Here is a 19709-nt window from a genome sequence, read left to right as displayed (position 1 = left end):
TGGATAGTACTGTATGCTGTGCTGTATAATGTACTGGATAGTACTGTATGCTGTGCTGTATAATGTACTGGATAGTACTGTATGCTGTGCTGTATAATGTACTGGATAGTACTGTATGCTGTGCTGTATAATGTACTGGATAGTACTGTATGCTGTGCTGTATAATGTACTGGATAGTACTGTATGCTGTGCTGTATAATGTACTGGATAGTACTGTATGCTGTGCTGTATAATGTACTGGATAGTACTGTATGCTGTGCTGTATAATGTACTGGATAGTACTGTATGCTGTGCTGTATAATGTACTGGATAGTACTGTATGCTGTGCTGTATAATGTACTGGATAGTACTGTATGCTGTGCTGTATAATGTACTGGATAGTACTGTATGCTGTGCTGTATAATGTACTGGATAGTACTGTATGCTGTGCTGTATAATGTACTGGATAGTACTGTATGCTGTGCTGTATAATGTACTGGATAGTACTGTATGCTGTGCTGTATAATGTACTGGATAGTACTGTATGCTGTGCTGTATAATGTACTGGATAGTACTGTATGCTGTGCTGTATAATGTACTGGATAGTACTGTATGCTGTGCTGTATAATGTACTGGATAGTACTGTATGCTGTGCTGTATAATGTACTGGATAGTACTGTATGCTGTGCTGTATAATGTACTGGATAGTACTGTATGCTGTGCTGTATAATGTACTGGATAGTACTGTATGCTGTGCTGTATAATGTACTGGATAGTACTGTATGCTGTGCTGTATAATGTACTGGATAGTACTGTATGCTGTGCTGTATAATGTACTGGATAGTACTGTATGCTGTGCTGTATAATGTACTGGATAGTACTGTATGCTGTGCTGTATAATGTACTGGATAGTACTGTATGCTGTGCTGTATAATGTACTGGATAGTACTGTATGCTGTGCTGTATAATGTACTGGATAGTACTGTATGCTGTGCTGTATAATGTACTGGATAGTACTGTATGCTGTGCTGTATAATGTACTGGATAGTACTGTATGCTGTGCTGTATAATGTACTGGATAGTACTGTATGCTGTGCTGTATAATGTACTGGATAGTACTGTATGCTGTGCTGTATAATGTACTGGATAGTACTGTATGCTGTGCTGTATAATGTACTGGATAGTACTGTATGCTGTGCTGTATAATGTACTGGATAGTACTGTATGCTGTGCTGTATAATGTACTGGATAGTACTGTATGCTGTGCTGTATAATGTACTGGATAGTACTGTATGCTGTGCTGTATAATGTACTGGATAGTACTGTATGCTGTGCTGTATAATGTACTGGATAGTACTGTATGCTGTGCTGTATAATGTACTGGATAGTACTGTATGCTGTGCTGTATAATGTACTGGATAGTACTGTATGCTGTGCTGTATAATGTACTGGATAGTACTGTATGCTGTGCTGTATAATGTACTGGATAGTACTGTATGCTGTGCTGTATAATGTACTGGATAGTACTGTATGCTGTGCTGTATAATGTACTGGATAGTACTGTATGCTGTGCTGTATAATGTACTGGATAGTACTGTATGCTGTGCTGTATAATGTACTGGATAGTACTGTATGCTGTGCTGTATAATGTACTGGATAGTACTGTATGCTGTGCTGTATAATGTACTGGATAGTACTGTATGCTGTGCTGTATAATGTACTGGATAGTACTGTATGCTGTGCTGTATAATGTACTGGATAGTACTGTATGCTGTGCTGTATAATGTACTGGATAGTACTGTATGCTGTGCTGTATAATGTACTGGATAGTACTGTATGCTGTGCTGTATAATGTACTGGATAGTACTGTATGCTGTGCTGTATAATGTACTGGATAGTACTGTATGCTGTGCTGTATAATGTACTGGATAGTACTGTATGCTGTGCTGTATAATGTACTGGATAGTACTGTATGCTGTGCTGTATAATGTACTGGATAGTACTGTATGCTGTGCTGTATAATGTACTGGATAGTACTGTATGCTGTGCTGTATAATGTACTGGATAGTACTGTATGCTGTGCTGTATAATGTACTGGATAGTACTGTATGCTGTGCTGTATAATGTACTGGATAGTACTGTATGCTGTGCTGTATAATGTACTGGATAGTACTGTATGCTGTGCTGTATAATGTACTGGATAGTACTGTATGCTGTGCTGTATAATGTACTGGATAGTACTGTATGCTGTGCTGTATAATGTACTGGATAGTACTGTATGCTGTGCTGTATAATGTACTGGATAGTACTGTATGCTGTGCTGTATAATGTACTGGATAGTACTGTATGCTGTGCTGTATAATGTACTGGATAGTACTGTATGCTGTGCTGTATAATGTACTGGATAGTACTGTATGCTGTGCTGTATGCTGTGCTGTATAATGTACTGTATGCTGTACTGTATGCTGTGCTGTATAATGTACTGTATGCTGTGCTGTATAATGTACTGTATGCTGTGCTGTATAATGTACTGGATAGTACTGTATGCTGTGCTGTATAATGTACTGGATAGTACTGTATGCTGTGCTGTATAATGTACTGGATAGTACTGTATGCTGTGCTTTATAATGTACTGGATAGTACTGTATGCTGTGCTGTATAATGTGCTGAGTTGCACTGTATGCTGTGCTGTATAATGTGCGGAGTTGCACTGTATGCTGTGCTGTATAATGTGCGGAGTTGCACTGTATGCTGTGCTGTATAATGTGCGGAGTTGTACTGTATGCTGTGCTGTATAATGTGCTGAGTAGTACTGTATGCTGTGCTGTATAATGTGCTGAGTAGAAATGTATAATGGGCTGAGTAGTACTGTGTGCTGTGCTGGGCAGTGCTGTATGCTGTGCTGGGCAGTGCTGTATGCTGTGCTGGGCAGTGCTGTATGCTGTGCTGGGCAGTGCTGTATGCTGTGCTGGGCAGTGCTGTATGCTGTGCTGGGCAGTGCTGTATGCTGTGCTGGGCAGTGCTGTATGCTGTGCTGGGCAGTGCTGTAGAGTGTGCTGGGCAGTGCTGTAGAGTGTGCTGGGCAGTGCTGTAGAGTGTGCTGGGCAGTGCTGTAGAGTGTGCTGGGCAGTGCTGTAGAGTGTGCTGGGCAGTGCTGTAGAGTGTGCTGGGCAGTGCTGTAGAGTGTGCTGTAGAGGGTGCTGTAGAGGGTGCTGGGCAGTGCTGTAGAGGGTGCTGTAGAGTGTGCTGGGCAGTGCTGTAGAGTGTGCTGTAGAGTGTGCTGTAGAGTGTGCTGTAGAGTGTGCTGTAGAGTGTGCTGTAGAGTGTGCTGGGCAGTGCTGTAGAGTGTGCTGGGCAGTGCTGTAGAGTGTGCTGGGCAGTGCTGTAGAGTGTGCTGGGCAGTGCTGTAGAGTGTGCTGTAGAGTGTGCTGTAGAGTGTGCTGTAGAGTGTGCTGTAGAGTGTGCTGTAGAGTGTGCTGGGCAGTGCTGTAGAGTGTGCTGTAGAGTGTGCTGGGCAGTGCTGTAGAGTGTGCTGGGCAGTGCTGTAGAGTGTGCTGTAGAGGGTGCTGTAGAGGGTGCTGTAGAGGGTGCTGTAGAGGGTGCTGTAGAGGGTGCTGTAGAGTGTGCTGGGCAGTGCTGTAGAGTGTGCTGGGCAGTGCTGTAGAGTGTGCTGGGCAGTGCTGTAGAGTGTGCTGGGCAGTGCTGTAGAGGGTGCTGTAGAGGGTGCTGTAGAGGGTGCTGGGCAGTGCTGTAGAGGGTGCTGGGCAGTGCTGTAGAGGGTGCTGGGCAGTGCTGTAGAGTGTGCTGTAGAGTGTGCTGGGCAGTGCTGTAGAGTGTGCTGTAGAGGGTGCTGGGCAGTGCTGTAGAGGGTGCTGGGCAGTGCTGTAGAGTGTGCTGTAGAGGGTGCTGGGCAGTGCTGTAGAGGGTGCTGGGCAGTGCTGTAGAGGGTGCTGGGCAGTGCTGTAGAGGGTGCTGTAGAATGAGAGGAGAGAAGAGAGAGAGGTGATAGAGCGAGGGGAGAAGAGAGAAAGGTGTGATAGAGCGAGGGGAGAAGAGAGAAAGGTGTGATAGAGCAAGGGGAGGAGAGAGAAAGGTGTGATAGAGCAAGGGGAGGAGAGAGAAAGGTGTGATAGAGCAAGGGGAGGAGAGAGAGAGACGTGAAAGAGCGAGGAGAGAAGAGAGAGACGTGAAAGAGCGAGGAGAGAAGAGAGAGACGTGAAAGAGCGAGGAGAGAGAGAGAAGGAAAAAGAGAATGTTGGTATAGGAAGCTCATATCTGACCTGGCAGATTTATTTTATTTGAATCATTGTCAGCATTAGACCGGTTTATCCTCTGGAGCTCCCTCATACAGCCTATCCTATACGCGCTGCTTCTCCTCAGGTAGTGTGTAGCTAATTCTCACATCCTCAGGTTACACTAATTTCTCAATCATACCTGCATATGCCTACTCGCTGTGTGTGATTCACATATAACTCTCCAGCATGGTAATCATCATGTTTTGAGACACTAAGGAGACTACAGGGGTGACATTTAGACATGTAGGATAGGAGAGTGCACAATATGACCCCTCAGACACAATTCTTCTTTTGCAGCACTATATTTTGGGTAAACGGTAATAACCGGCAGAAGGTCAGAGACAGGGCTCACAGGAACTTCCTATGCGTCTGTTTGTTTACTAATCTACATGCCTTGCACATTAAAACAATCCCCATATGACACTGTGAAGCCCCTGTTTAAGTGAGGCCTTAAGTGACCTATTTGGTCTAATGGTAGAGCCGCCAATGAATATACGGTACACTGCATAAGTGATTTATATGGAGTATTTTATTACATTATATGGAAGTCTTGGGTGGGTATGAAATCGGATATTTATTTCTGCTGACATAGTGATAATGCACCTCACAATACAGTAATACGGAGTATCACTGCTATACATAATCATTTCTCTACAGCAGTGCTTTCCAAACTGTGTGTCGGCGGCAGTGTGTAGGTTTGGCCCTACTTCAGCACACACTTTTTTTTTTTTTTTTTTGGTTTCCGCCTGCTTGCTACGCATATCACGTGGTTGACACTTGATTGATACCTAGTGGGTCACAGATCATCTTAACCTATTGGTGCAGCTTAGCGGGAACTGAAACTATTCCCATTGGCGGCACATTGGCTCCTGACTGCACATGTAGTCTCCTCAATCGGCTCGTGACTTCACGTGTAGTCAGTGAGTGGCACAGCAGTGTGTTTGCAGCACGGGCAGTAGTCATTCGGACTCGCAGAAGAGCTCTGAGGGCGGCAGCTTAAACGATGAGCAGAAGTCAGTGTTTGTTGGGGTTTTTGCAGCTAGCTCCCAGTAGTGCATTGCTGCCCCTGCTCTTGATATATGGATAAGAAGTGGAAGCTTAAAAATGCTTGATGATGAAGTGCGAGCGTCTTTATCTAATATTCTACTAAATATTCAGAAACTTTGTTCATCCCATCAACCTCATACATCCCATTAAATAGTAAGTAGCTATTGGTGTTATTAATTCTTGCACATACATACTGCTACTTGTAAATACATTTAGTTATTATATCATTTGTGTCCGTATCTCTTAAAGCAAGTTAGTTTAACCTCCTGTTTGCATTACTGTGTGGTGAAATGATGTAGGTCTAAAAACTGTGTCACCAAGATGAAAAGCTCTGCTCTACACGTTGTAATTCCAGCATTACTTTCTATTATTTTACAGCTGTGCTGATGATGGATGATGACACGCTTGTTAGCGCTTTCGATCTAACCTTCGCCTTTTCCATCTGGCAGGTAATCATGATTAATAATAAATCTTGCTGTTACTTCTCATGGGACATTATAACTGAAAGGTGCATAAATTAATTTCATTTTGAATTGACGCATTTACAATATACTTTTATTAGTTAAAATTCCTTTTGTAAAAGCTATGGTTATTTCAGTGACACATGCATATAAGCTACACTTGCATATAAGCTACACTTGCATATAAGCGCATATAAGCTACACTTGCATATAAGCGCATATAAGCTACACTCGCATATAAGCGCATATAAGCTACACTTGCATATAAGCGCATATAAGCTACACTTGCATATAAGCGCATATAAGCTACACTTGCATATAAGCGCATATAAGCGACACTTGCATATAAGCGACACTTGCATATAAGCGACACTTGCATATAAGCGCATATAAGCGACACTTGCATATAAGCTACACTTGCATATAAGCTACACTTGCATATAAGCTACACTTGCATATAAGCTACACTTGCATATAAGCGCATATAAGCTACACTTGCATATAAGCTACACTTGCATATAAGCGCATATAAGCGCATATAAGCTACACTTGCATATAAGCGCATATAAGCTACACTTGCATATAAGCGCATATAAGCTACACTTGCATATAAGCGCATATAAGCTACACTCGCATATAAGCTACACTCGCATATAAGCTACACTTGCATATAAGCGCATATAAGCGACACTTGCATATAAGCTACACTTGCATATAAGCTACACTTGCATATAAGCGCATATAAGCTACACTCGCATATAAGCTACACTCGCATATAAGCTACACTTGCATATAAGCGACACTTGCATATAAGCGACACTTGCATATAAGCTACACTTGCATATAAGCGCATATAAGCTACACTTGCATATAAGCGCATATAAGCGACACTTGCATATAAGCTACACTTGCATATAAGCTACACTTGCATATAAGCTACACTTGCATATAAGCTACACTCACATATAAGCTACACTCACATATAAGCTACACTTGCATATAAGCGCATATAAGCTACACTTGCATATAAGCTACACTTGCATATAAGCTACACTTGCATATAAGCTACACTTGCATATAAGCGCATATAAGCTACACTTGCATATAAGCGACACTTGCATTTAAGCGCATATAAGCGACACTTGCATATAAGCGACACTTGCATATAAGCTACACTTGCATATAAGCGCATATAAGCTACACTTGCATATAAGCTACACTTGCATATAAGCTACACTCGCATATAAACTACACTCGCATATAAGCTACACTTGCATATAAGCGCATATAAGCTACACTTGCATATAAGCGCATATAAGCGACACTTGCATATAAGCTACACTTGCATATAAGCGCATATAAGCTACACTTGCATATAAGCTACACTTGCATATAAGCGCATATAAGCTACACTTGCATATAAGCTACACTTGCATATAAGCGCATATAAGCTACACTTGCATATAAGCTACACTTGCATATAAGCGCATATAAGCTACACTTGCATATAAGCTACACTTGCATATAAGCGCGTATAAGCTACACTTGCATATAAGCTACACTTGCATATAAGCGCATATAAGCTACACTTGCATATAAGCGCATATAAGCTACACTTGCATATAAGCGCATATAAGCTACACTTGCATATAAGCGCATATAAGCTACACTTTCATATAAGCGACACTTGCATATAAGCTACACTTGCATATAAACTACACTCGCATATAAGCGACACTTGCATATAAGCTACACTTGCATATAAGCTACACTTGCATATAAGCTACACTTGCATATAAGCTACACTTGCATATAAGCTACACTTGCATATAAGTGCATATAAGCTACACTTGCATATAAGTGCATATAAGCTACACTTGCATATAAGCGCATATAAGCTACACTTGCATATAAGCTACACTTGCATATAAGCTACACTTGCATATAAGCTACACTTGCATATAAGCTACACTTGCATATAAGCTACACTTGCATATAAGCTACACTTGCATATAAGTGCATATAAGCTACACTTGCATATAAGTGCATATAAGCTACACTTGCATATAAGTGCATATAAGCTACACTTGCATATAAGTGCATATAAGCTACACTTGCATATAAGCGCATATAAGCTACACTTGCATATAAGTGCATATAAGCTACACTTGCATATAAGCGCATATAAGCTACACTTGCATATAAGCTACACTTGCATATAAGCTACACTTGCATATAAGCTACACTTGCATATAAGCTACACTCGCATATAAGCTACACTTGCATATAAGCGCATATAAGCTACACTTGCATATAAGCTACACTTGCATATAAACTACACTCGCATATAAGCTACACTTGCATATAAGCGCGTATAAGCGACACTTGCATATAAGCTACACTTGCATATAAGTGCATATAAGCTACACTTGCATATAAGTGCATATAAGCTACACTTGCATATAAGCGCATATAAGCTACACTTGCATATAAGCTACACTTGCATATAAGCGCATATAAGCTACACTTGCATATAAGCTACACTTGCATATAAGCTACACTTGCATATAAGCTACACTTGCATATAAACTACACTCGCATATAAGCTACACTTGCATATAAGCGCATATAAGCGACACTTGCATATAAGCTACACTTGCATATAAGCGCATATAAGCTACACTTGCATATAAGCTACACTTGCATATAAGCGCATATAAGCTACACTTGCATGTAAGCTACACTTGCATATAAGCGCATATATAAGCTACACGCGCATATAAGCTACACGCGCATATAAGCTACACGCGCATATAAGCTACACGCGCATATAAGCTACACTCGCATATAAGCTACACTCGCATATAAGCTACACGCGCATATAAGCTAAACGCGCATATAAGCTACACGCGCATATAAGCGCATATAAGCTACACGCGCATATAAGCGCATATAAGCTACACTTGCATATAAGCGCATATAAGCTACACTTGCATATAAGCGCATATAAGCTACACTTGCATATAAGCACATATAAGCTACACTTGCATATAAGCTACATGTGCATATAAGCTACACTTGCATATAAGCGCAAATAAGCTACACACGCATATAAGATACACTTGCATATAAGCGCGTATAAGCGACACTTGCATATAAGCTACACTTGCATATAAGTGCATATAAGCTACACTTGCATATAAGCTACACTTGCATATAAGCTACACTTGCATATAAACTACATGTGCATGTAAGCGTATATAAGCTACACTTGCATATAAGCGCAAATAAGCTACACACGCATATAAGCTACACTTGCATATAAGCGCATATAAGCTACACTTGCATATAAGCTACACTTGCATATAATCTACACTTGCATATAATCTACACTTGCATATAAGCTACACTTGCATATAAGCTACACTTGCTTATAAGCTACACTTGCATATAAGCGCATATAAGCTACACTTGCATATAAGCGCATATAAGCTACACTTGCATATAAGCGCATATAAGCTACACTTGCATATAAGCGCATATAAGCTACACTTGCATATAAGCGCATATAAGCTACACTTGCATATAAGCTACACTTGCATATAAGCGCATATAAGCTACACTTGCATATAAGCTACACTTGCATATAAGCGCATATAAGCTACACTTGCATATAAGCTACACTTGCATATAAGCGCGTATAAGCTACACTTGCATATAAGCTACACTTGCATATAAGCGCATATAAGCTACACTTGCATATAAGCGCATATAAGCTACACTTGCATATAAGCGCATATAAGCTACACTTTCATATAAGCGCATATAAGCGACACTTGCATATAAGCTACACTCGCATATAAGCTACACTTGCATATAAGCGCATATAAGCGACACTTGCATATAAGCGACACTTGCATATAAGCTACACTTGCATATAAGCGCATATAAGCTACACTTGCATATAAGCTACACTTGCATATAAGCTACACTTGCATATAAGCGCATATAAGCTACACTTGCATATAAGCTACACTTGCATATAAGCGCATATAAGCTACACTTGCATGTAAGCTACACTTGCATATAAGCGCATATAAGCTACACGCGCATATAAGCTACACGCGCATATAAGCGCATATAAGCTACACTTGCATATAAGCACATATAAGCTACATGCGCATATAAGCTACACTTGCATATAAGCGCAAATAAGCTACACACGCATATAAGCTACACTTGCATATAAGCGCATATAAGCTACACTCGCATATAAGCGCATATAAGCTACACACGCATATAAGATACACTTGCATATAAGCTACACTTGCATATAAGCGCAAATAAGCTACACACGCATATAAGCTACACTTGCATATAAGCGCATATAAGCTACACTTGCATATAAGCTACACTTGCATATAAGCGCATATAAGCTACACTTGCATATAAGCTACACTTGCATATAAGCGCATATAAGCTACACTTGCATATAAGTGCATATAAGCTACACTTGCATATAAGCGCATATAAGCTACACTTGCATATAAGCTACACTTGCATATAAGCGCATATAAGCTACACTTGCATATAAGTGCATATAAGCTACACTTGCATATAAGTGCATATAAGCTACACTTGCATATAAGTGCATATAAGCTACACTTGCATATAAGTGCATATAAGCTACACTTGCATATAAGCGCATATAAGCTACACTTGCATATAAGCGCATATAAGCTACACTTGCATATAAGCGCATATAAGCTACACTTGCATATAAGCTACACTTGCATATAAGCGCATATAAGCTACACTTGCATATAAGCTACACTTGCATATAAGCTACACTTGCATATAAGCTACACTTGCATATAAGCGCATATAAGCTACACTTGCATATAAGCTACACTTGCATATAAACTACACTCGCATATAAGCTACACTTGCATATAAGCGCATATAAGCGACACTTGCATATAAGCTACACTTGCATATAAGCGCATATAAGCTACACTTGCATATAAGCGCATATAAGCTACACTTGCATATAAGCGCATATAAGCTACACTTGCATATAAGCGCATATAAGCTACACTTGCATGTAAGCTACACTTGCATATAAGCGCATATATAAGCTACACGCGCATATAAGCTACACGCGCATATAAGCTACACGCGCATATAAGCTACACTCGCATATAAGCTACACGCGCATATAAGCTACACTTGCATATAAGTGCATATAAGCTAAACGCGCATATAAGCTACACGCGCATATAAGCGCATATAAGCTACACGCGCATATAAGCTACACTTGCATATAAGCGCATATAAGCTACACTTGCATATAAGCACATATAAGCTACATGTGCATATAAGCTACACTTGCATATAAGCGCAAATAAGCTACACACGCATATAAGATACACTTGCATATAAGCGCATATAAGCTACACTTGCATATAAGCTACACTCGCATATAAGCTACACTTGCATATAAGCTACACTTGCATATAAACTACATGTGCATGTAAGCGTATATAAGCTACACTTGCATATAAGCGCAAATAAGCTACACACGCATATAAGCTACACTTGCATATAAGCGCATATAAGCTACACACGCATATAAGCTACACTTGCATATAAGCACATATAAGCTACACTTGCATATAATCTACACTTGCATATAAGCTACACTTGCTTATAAGCTACACTTGCATATAAACTACATGTGCATATAAGCGTATATAAGCTACACTTGCATATAAGCTACACTTGCATATAAGCTACACATGCATATAAGCTACACTTGCATATAAACTACATGTGCATATAAGCGTATATAAGCTACACTTGCATATCAGCTACACTTGCATATAAGTGCATATAGGCTACACGTGCATATAAGCGCATACAGGCTCCACACGCATATAGGCTACACGTGCATATAAGCGCATATAGGCTACACGTGCATATAGGCTACACATGCATATAAACGCAAATAAGCTACACACGCATATAAGATACACTTGCATATAAGCGCATATAAGCTACACTTGCATATAAGCTACACTCGCATATAAGCTACACTTGCATATAAGCTACACTTGCATATAAACTACATGTGCATGTAAGCGTATATAAGCTACACTTGCATATAAGCGCAAATAAGCTACACACGCATATAAGCTACACTTGCATATAAGCGCATATAAGCTACACACGCATATAAGCTACACTTGCATATAAGCACATATAAGCTACACTTGCATATAATCTACACTTGCATATAAGCTACACTTGCTTATAAGCTACACTTGCATATAAACTACATGTGCATATAAGCGTATATAAGCTACACTTGCATATAAGCTATACTTGCATATAAGCTACACTTGCATATAAGCTACACTTGCATATAAGCTACACTTGCATATAAGCTACACATGCATATAAGCTACACTTGCATATAAGCTACACTTGCATATAAACTACATGTGCATATAAGCGTATATAAGCTACACTTGCATATAAGCTACACTTGCATATAAGCTACACATGCATATAAGCTACACTTGCATATAAGCTACACTTGCATATAAACTACATGTGCATATAAGCGTATATAAGCTACACTTGCATATCAGCTACACTTGCATATAAGTGCATATAGGCTACACGTGCATATAAGCGCATACAGGCTCCACACGCATATAGGCTACACGTGCATATAAGCGCATATAGGCTACACGTGCATATAGGCTACACATGCATATAAACGCAAATAAGCTACACACGCATATAAGATACACTTGCATATAAGCGCATATAAGCTACACTTGCATATAAGCTACACTCGCATATAAGCTACACTTGCATATAAGCTACACTTGCATATAAACTACATGTGCATGTAAGCGTATATAAGCTACACTTGCATATAAGCGCAAATAAGCTACACACGCATATAAGCTACACTTGCATATAAGCGCATATAAGCTACACACGCATATAAGCTACACTTGCATATAAGCACATATAAGCTACACTTGCATATAATCTACACTTGCATATAAGCTACACTTGCTTATAAGCTACACTTGCATATAAACTACATGTGCATATAAGCGTATATAAGCTACACTTGCATATAAGCTATACTTGCATATAAGCTACACTTGCATATAAGCTACACTTGCATATAAGCTACACTTGCATATAAGCTACACTTGCATATAAGCTACACTTGCATATAAGCTACACTTGCATATAAGCTACACTTGCATATAAACTACATGTGCATATAAGCGTATATAAGCTACACTTGCATATAAGCTACATGCGCATATCAGCTACACTTGCATATAAGTGCATATAGGCTACACATGCATATGAGCGCTTATAGGTTACACGTGCATATGAGCGCATATAGGTTACACGTGCATATGAGCGCATATAGGTTACACGTGCATATGAGCGCATATAGGTTACACGTGCATATGAGCGCATATAGGTTACACGTGCATATGAGCGCATATAGGTTACACGTGCATATGAGCGCATATAGGTTACACGTGCATATGAGCGCATATAGGTTACACGTGCATATGAGCGCATATAGGTTACACGTGCATATGAGCGCATATAGGTTACACGTGCATATGAGCGCATATAGGTTACACGTGCATATGAGCGCATATAGGTTACACGTGCATATGAGCGCATATAGGTTACACGTGCATATGAGCGCATATAGGTTACACGTGCATATGAGCGCATATAGGTCACACGTGCATATGAGCGCATATAGGTCACACGTGCATATGAGCGCATATAGGTCACACGTGCATATGAGCGCATATAGGTCACACGTGCATATGAGCGCATATAGGTCACACGTGCATATGAGCGCATATAGGCTCCACACACACACACAGGATCCACATTCATATGAGCACATATAGGCTACACATGCATATAGGATCCACAGGCATATAAGCACATATAGGCTCCACAGGCATATAAGCAACACATGCAAATAAGCGCATATAGGCTACACATGCATATAGGATCCACAGGCATATAAGCACATATAGGCTCCACACATATAGGCAACACATGCATATAAGCGCATATAGGCTCCACACATATAGGCTACACATGCATATAAACGCATATAGGCTCCACACACATATAGGCTACACATGCATATAAGTGCATATAGGCTACACGTGCATATAAGCGCATACAGGCTCCACACGCATATAGGCTACACGTGCATATAAGTGCATATAGGCTACACATGCATATAAGCGCATATAGGCTCCACACACATATAGGCTACACATGCATATAAGCTACACGTGAATATAAGATGAACATGCCCTGTGCATTATCACTCATATGTTGTCAGCTTATAGAGCAAGCTGTATTATGCCAGTGTTGATTTCATGTTTGTCTTACAAGCCCCACCCTGACTCTCTGAACAGTTGGGGTGTAGCATGTGTGTATGTGGCTTAAACAGTCATAGCTGTTACTAGATGCATCTTTTGCTCTTAGAAATATATTGTAAAAAATGATGATATTCAGTATTGAAATACACTCATGAACATTTCTATTGTGGTCATAATGTCTCTTTAATCAGGCCCATCGTGCCATGCTGAGCATGATCCATTTTTCAATGTTCTGATCTAGTACCACTAATGTAAACCTCATTTGTTCAGTCTGTGGTTTATTTAGGTCTTAAGGGGGTTAATGTCTCCTGAGCTGCACACAATGGCATGGATAAAGTCAGTCCGAGTGCAGAACATGTAGGGTGGGGCCGGATATAAGAGAACTGACCCAAAAAACTGTAGCTAGGATGTGATGTTCCCTTCAGCATGACTAGAAAGGAGAAGAATGGTTAGTCAGGCCAAGGTCTAGTGAAATTGATAGTCCTGTATCTTTATTGGAACATGCAGATCCAGGTCAAAGTTAGCAACGTTTCTGGTTATTGGCATGGCATGATTAAGGGTAAATAACACAAAAAAATCGCCAACTTTGACCTGGATCTGCATGATCCAATAAAGTTGCAGAAAGATGCATGGTGCTGTGGAACTAGCGTCATTTTGGATCTCTCATCGGGATATGCAGTAACCCTGTCCACATTTGCACGTTAAACCGCATCTGTGAGGTCCTGGAATTGCGTCAGACACTTACCTATGCTACTCACCTCTCGTGTCTGCCACCCATTGCTTACGCATTTTTAGCAATATAAAATAAAGCTTCAAGTTTTTATTTTTTGCACCTTGAGTCGTGACTTTTTGTGTTCTCGGACACAGGATACCAGACCAAGTGAGAAGATAGTCAGTCAGTCATTTCAATGTCTGGTGAAATTAATAGTCCCAACAGTGACAAGACAGGATCAGACACAGGATACCAGACTATGAAGCAATAGCACTTTGTCAAGTCAAGAAATCTAGGTCAGGACCAGTAGACAACAGAAAACATTGCACCTAACAGCAGAATACAGGTATATTAGGCATAAATAAGACTGGGCAGGTGCAATAACGGAGTTGTACTCACGTGATATATTTTATAGATTATTAACTAATGTGAGTAAAACATTTTTACTTATCTAAATATTCTTATTCCTAGGAGTTCCCTGACCGCATTGTGGGGTTTGTGCCCAGGAAGCACATCTCCTCTGAGTCTGGAATATACAGCTACGGAAGCTTTGAGCTGCAGGCACCGCACTCTGGAAATGGTGACGTTTACTCTATGGTTCTTATTGGAGCTAGTTTTTTTCATCGAAAATATCTGCAGCTGTTTGAGGAGCTGCCAGCGGCGGTACAATCACTCATCGACAAGACTCAGAACTGTGATGACATTGCCATGAACTTCATGGTGGCAAACTGCACTGGCAAAGCCTCTGGCATCTTAGTGAAGCCCACAGACCTGAGAAACCTGGAGAAAGAGGCAGTGAGTGGTTACACTGGCATGTGGCATCGCCCAGAGCATCTCTTGCAGAGATCTTACTGTCTAAACATGTTGGCCAAGATCTATGGAAAAATGCCATTGAAATATTCTAACGTTATGGTATCTCAGTTTGGGTTTCCCAATCATGCCAACCACAAGGCTGCATTATAGAAAAGGACAAACAAAACCTCTTAGAATAAAGTTTTTAACATCCATTGTGTACTATTAATAATGACATGTTATAGGGAATAAATAAGGTTTTTATTTTAATATGTCAGTATTTCTTCTTATAATATTATTATTAGTTACTACTGAGTGTCATGTATGGTGGGGACTCAAAACATGTTCCTGCATCTGGGTCATTATTCATTCCAGCACTGAAGAAGCAGTTGTCCTATCTGATAATTTGTACAGCCTGTGTTTTGTGTTATGGGAATAACGGTGAGTACATGTTTTGCAAACACAGACTGGCCCTGTATGATTATGTGTGTACCTGTTACCTGCAGCATTGGGAGCCACTGTGGATGTTGATACGTATTTGATGGAAATCCATGTCAGTAGCTCTCATCCTATTGGATTATTTGAAAATTTCAGCCAAGGTACCCCAATATAAAAGATGTACATTGCATTCAATCTTCAGTGTGCGGAGGAAGATCACATGAAGAGGACCCTCACATCGCTGATGACCACTGCTCTGAATCCGCGCATCAGAAGATCGCTTCGCACCTCAGGCAAGAAGAAAGAAGATGGTCCCGCGATGGATGAAGATGAATCCGCCTGGATGAAGATGAATCCGCCTGAATGAAGACTTTTCTCGGCCTGGAAGATGGATATCCGGACTTCAGGAAAGGTGAGTACATTTTATGGGGTTAGTGTTAGTTTTTTGTTTTTGCTTTTTGGGGTGTTTTTTTTATTTTTTTATTTCTTTCCTATGGCATGGAGAGTCCACGATTTCATTCCAATTACTAGTGGGATATTCACCTCCTGAAGCAGGAGGCGGCAAAGAGCACCCCAGCCGAGCTGTTAAGTATCACTTCCCTTACCCTTTATCCCTAGTCATTCTCTTTGCCTCTATCACGGGAGGATATGTGAAGATGGTGTCTGAAGATATTTAATTCTTTAATGGGTACTTTTCCCTGCAAACAAGGGCTGGGGCTATGCTGTGTCCATGTCAATCTCTTTAGTAAGAGTATTGGTGGCTTTTAGCAGTTAGAAGGCGGAGAGGTGGTCCTTGCTTTATTTCTAACATGTATGCTACCCCTTTATAGAAAGCCAGGGTTGGTTACTCTGTCTTTTCTACAGGTCCCTGTCAGATGTTGGTGTATCTGACACACCTATGAAGCTGTTCCTGCCCTGCAGCTGAAGCTCCAAATGTAAGTGCTTATTCCCTTCTAGGTGAGAAGGCCCTAGCACTTTTGGGATTATTTCCCTTCTTTTAACAATGGAGTCGAAGAACAGTAAAAAAAATCTCTATATTTGGGATTTATTTAAGGGCAGCAGGTACAAGGAATGTGTATGAGACAATGCATTGCACAGATTTTTTTAATCAAAGGGAGACGGGGATTTTAATTCCTTTTATCCTTAATGATCTCAAAAAAGAGGGTTAGTCGTTTTTCCTTTTTCTCTGTACTAGATGGTTACATGGGAGACTTTTTATCTGCGTCAGTACTAGGCAGTTTGTTTCCTTGTTCTATTTCTCTACTGAGCAGGATTGCTTTATAGCGTCTAGATGCAGACAACTTCTGAGGGACCGGGTATGTCTCAGGTCGAGGTTTTGAGTATGGCCACTTTTTTAACAAGTGAAGGGTCTCTGAGGTTTATTTTGAGGTTTCAAGATAAACCGCCTTGCAGCTGCGATTTATTTATTTATTTATTTATTTATTTTATTATTCAAGATGACGGCTGGGGAACAACTTACAGGTCTAAACCGCCATATTTCCCTATGATTTCTACTTTGAAGTAGGTTTAGGGGCGGTCCATGTGTGGGGGCTAAAGACGCCTCACAATTCCGGTTACTCGCTATTATTTTGGATGACTTTTAGTCCGGTAGCGGTTCTCTCCATATGGAGACTTTATACATTACCGCTTGTTAGAGCCCTTGCCTCAAGTCTATTTTCCTACATAGTTTCTCTGGAACAAGGGCAATAGGGGCTTCCTTGGGAGCGACACTTTAGTTTAATCCAGTGTGCTCCTCAGTGATTACATCCAAAGATCGGTTGCGGTGGGGTTAAATTTTCGCCTACTCCATTGTTGGTTTATGGATTGCGCTAGTCTTTAGAGGGAATTTTTTTCCCCCCTTGTATGTATATACTAACGCTTAATTGCCCATATAGTTCTCTCTATGGCTTACTTTTTTGGCAGGCTTGGATCCGCAATGTCCCAGATCCTTGGGCTGTGGAGGTAGTATCTCAGGGATACAGAATAGGATTTAAGTCTTATCTGCCCAGGGGCAGATTTATCCTGTAAAGGTTATCTGCAGAGGCCTTCTTAAACTGTGTAATGACCTTTCTTCCCTGGGAGTGATTGTTCCAGTTCCCGTAGCGGAACAGGGTCAAGGATTCTATTCAAAGTTTTTGGGGGTTCCCAAAAAATAGGGAACTTTTCTTCCCATTCTAGACCTAAAGTGTCTCAATGGATTCCTCAAGGTTCTGTCCTTCAAAATGGAAACTATTCGTTACATTCTTCCCTTGGTACAGGAAGGTCAGTTTTTGACTACCATAAATCTGAAGGATATGTATCTGCATGTTTCCATTCACAGAGAACATCTCCTATTCCTTTGGTTTGCCTTAATGTACAAACATTTCCATTTTTTTGCCACAGCTCCTCAAATCTTTATAAAGGTTACTAGGGGCCCTTTTGACAGTGGTAGGATCTCAAGGGATAGAGGTGGCACCTTATCTGGACGACATCTTGGCTCCAGTGACAGCTTTTCAGTTAGCAAAATCTTATACAGAGATCTTTTCTATTCTTTGTTCCCACAGGTGGAAAGTGAATCTGGAAAGTAGTTCCCGAGTGCCAGACACCAGGGTATGTTTCTTAGGAACAATTTTAGATTCTCTGTCCATGAAGATTTTTCTGACGGAGAACTTCAGGATTCTTGCCTTTCACTTCTGTCCTCTACCCGTCCATCTGTGGCTCAGAGTATGGAAGTAATTGGTCTGATGGTTGCTTCCATGGACATCATTCCATTTGCTCAGTTTCATCTGAGACCACTGCAGTTATTCAGGCTCAGACAGTGGAACGGAGACCACTTGGACCTATCACAGAGGATAGCTCTGGATCCCCTATCTATTCCCCCTTGGAGGTTGCCTCTGAGGAAGGAACTTCTACTTCAGGGTCCCTTCCTCCACCCAAATCTAGATTCTCTGAATCTGACTGCTTGGAGGTTTTTCTGAGAAATTAATTGATACTATGCTTCAGGCTCGTAAGCCTGTACTCGTAAGATTTACCATAAGGTATGGCATAAATACCTGTATTAGTGCGAATCGAAGAGTTTCTCTTGGAGTCGGGTGAGGGTTCCTCGCTTTCTATCTTTTCTTCAGGAGGGACTGGAGAAAGGTTTGTCAGTCAATACTCTGAAGGGTCAGATTTCTGCACTGTCTATTCTTTTGCACAAACGTCTGGCAGATCTGCCAAATGTTCAATCTTTTGTTCAGGTCTTGGTCAGAATCAGGCCTGTGTTTAAACCTGTTGCTCCTCCTTGGAGCTTCAACCTTGTTCTTAAAGTTTTGCAGCAGGCTCAGTTTGAGCTTATGCATTTGGTTGATATTGAGTTGTTATTGTGGAAAGTTTTGTTTCTACTTGCCATTTCGTCTGCTCGCAGTTTCCGAGCTTTTGGCTCTGCAGTGTGATTCCTCTTACCTTATTTTTCATGCGGATAAGGCGGTCCTTCGTACTAAATTTGGATTTCTTCCCAAAGTGCTATCGGCTCGCAACATCAATCAAGAAATTGTTGTTCCTGTGG

General features: G+C 40.7%; 1 protein-coding gene across 1 annotated transcript in view; it reads left to right on the top strand.

Moving 5' to 3' along the window:
* EXTL2 (exostosin like glycosyltransferase 2) overlaps positions 1 to 16015 on the top strand; it is a 40422-nt gene extending 24407 nt beyond the window's left edge. Inside the window, exons 4-5 of the mRNA XM_053696572.1 lie at positions 5700 to 5770; positions 15425 to 16015. Of these exons, the coding sequence (XP_053552547.1) occupies positions 5700 to 5770; positions 15425 to 15916 (563 nt within the window). The 3' untranslated portion in view covers positions 15917 to 16015. The remainder of the gene's footprint in view (positions 1 to 5699; positions 5771 to 15424) is intronic.
* The last annotated feature ends 3694 nt before the right edge of the window (positions 16016 to 19709 follow it).

This window comes from Bombina bombina, unplaced genomic scaffold (genome assembly GCF_027579735.1).
Source record: "Bombina bombina isolate aBomBom1 unplaced genomic scaffold, aBomBom1.pri scaffold_541, whole genome shotgun sequence".
Lineage (NCBI taxonomy): Eukaryota > Metazoa > Chordata > Amphibia > Anura > Bombinatoridae > Bombina > Bombina bombina.
This window is presented reverse-complemented; position numbering and strand designations above follow the sequence as displayed.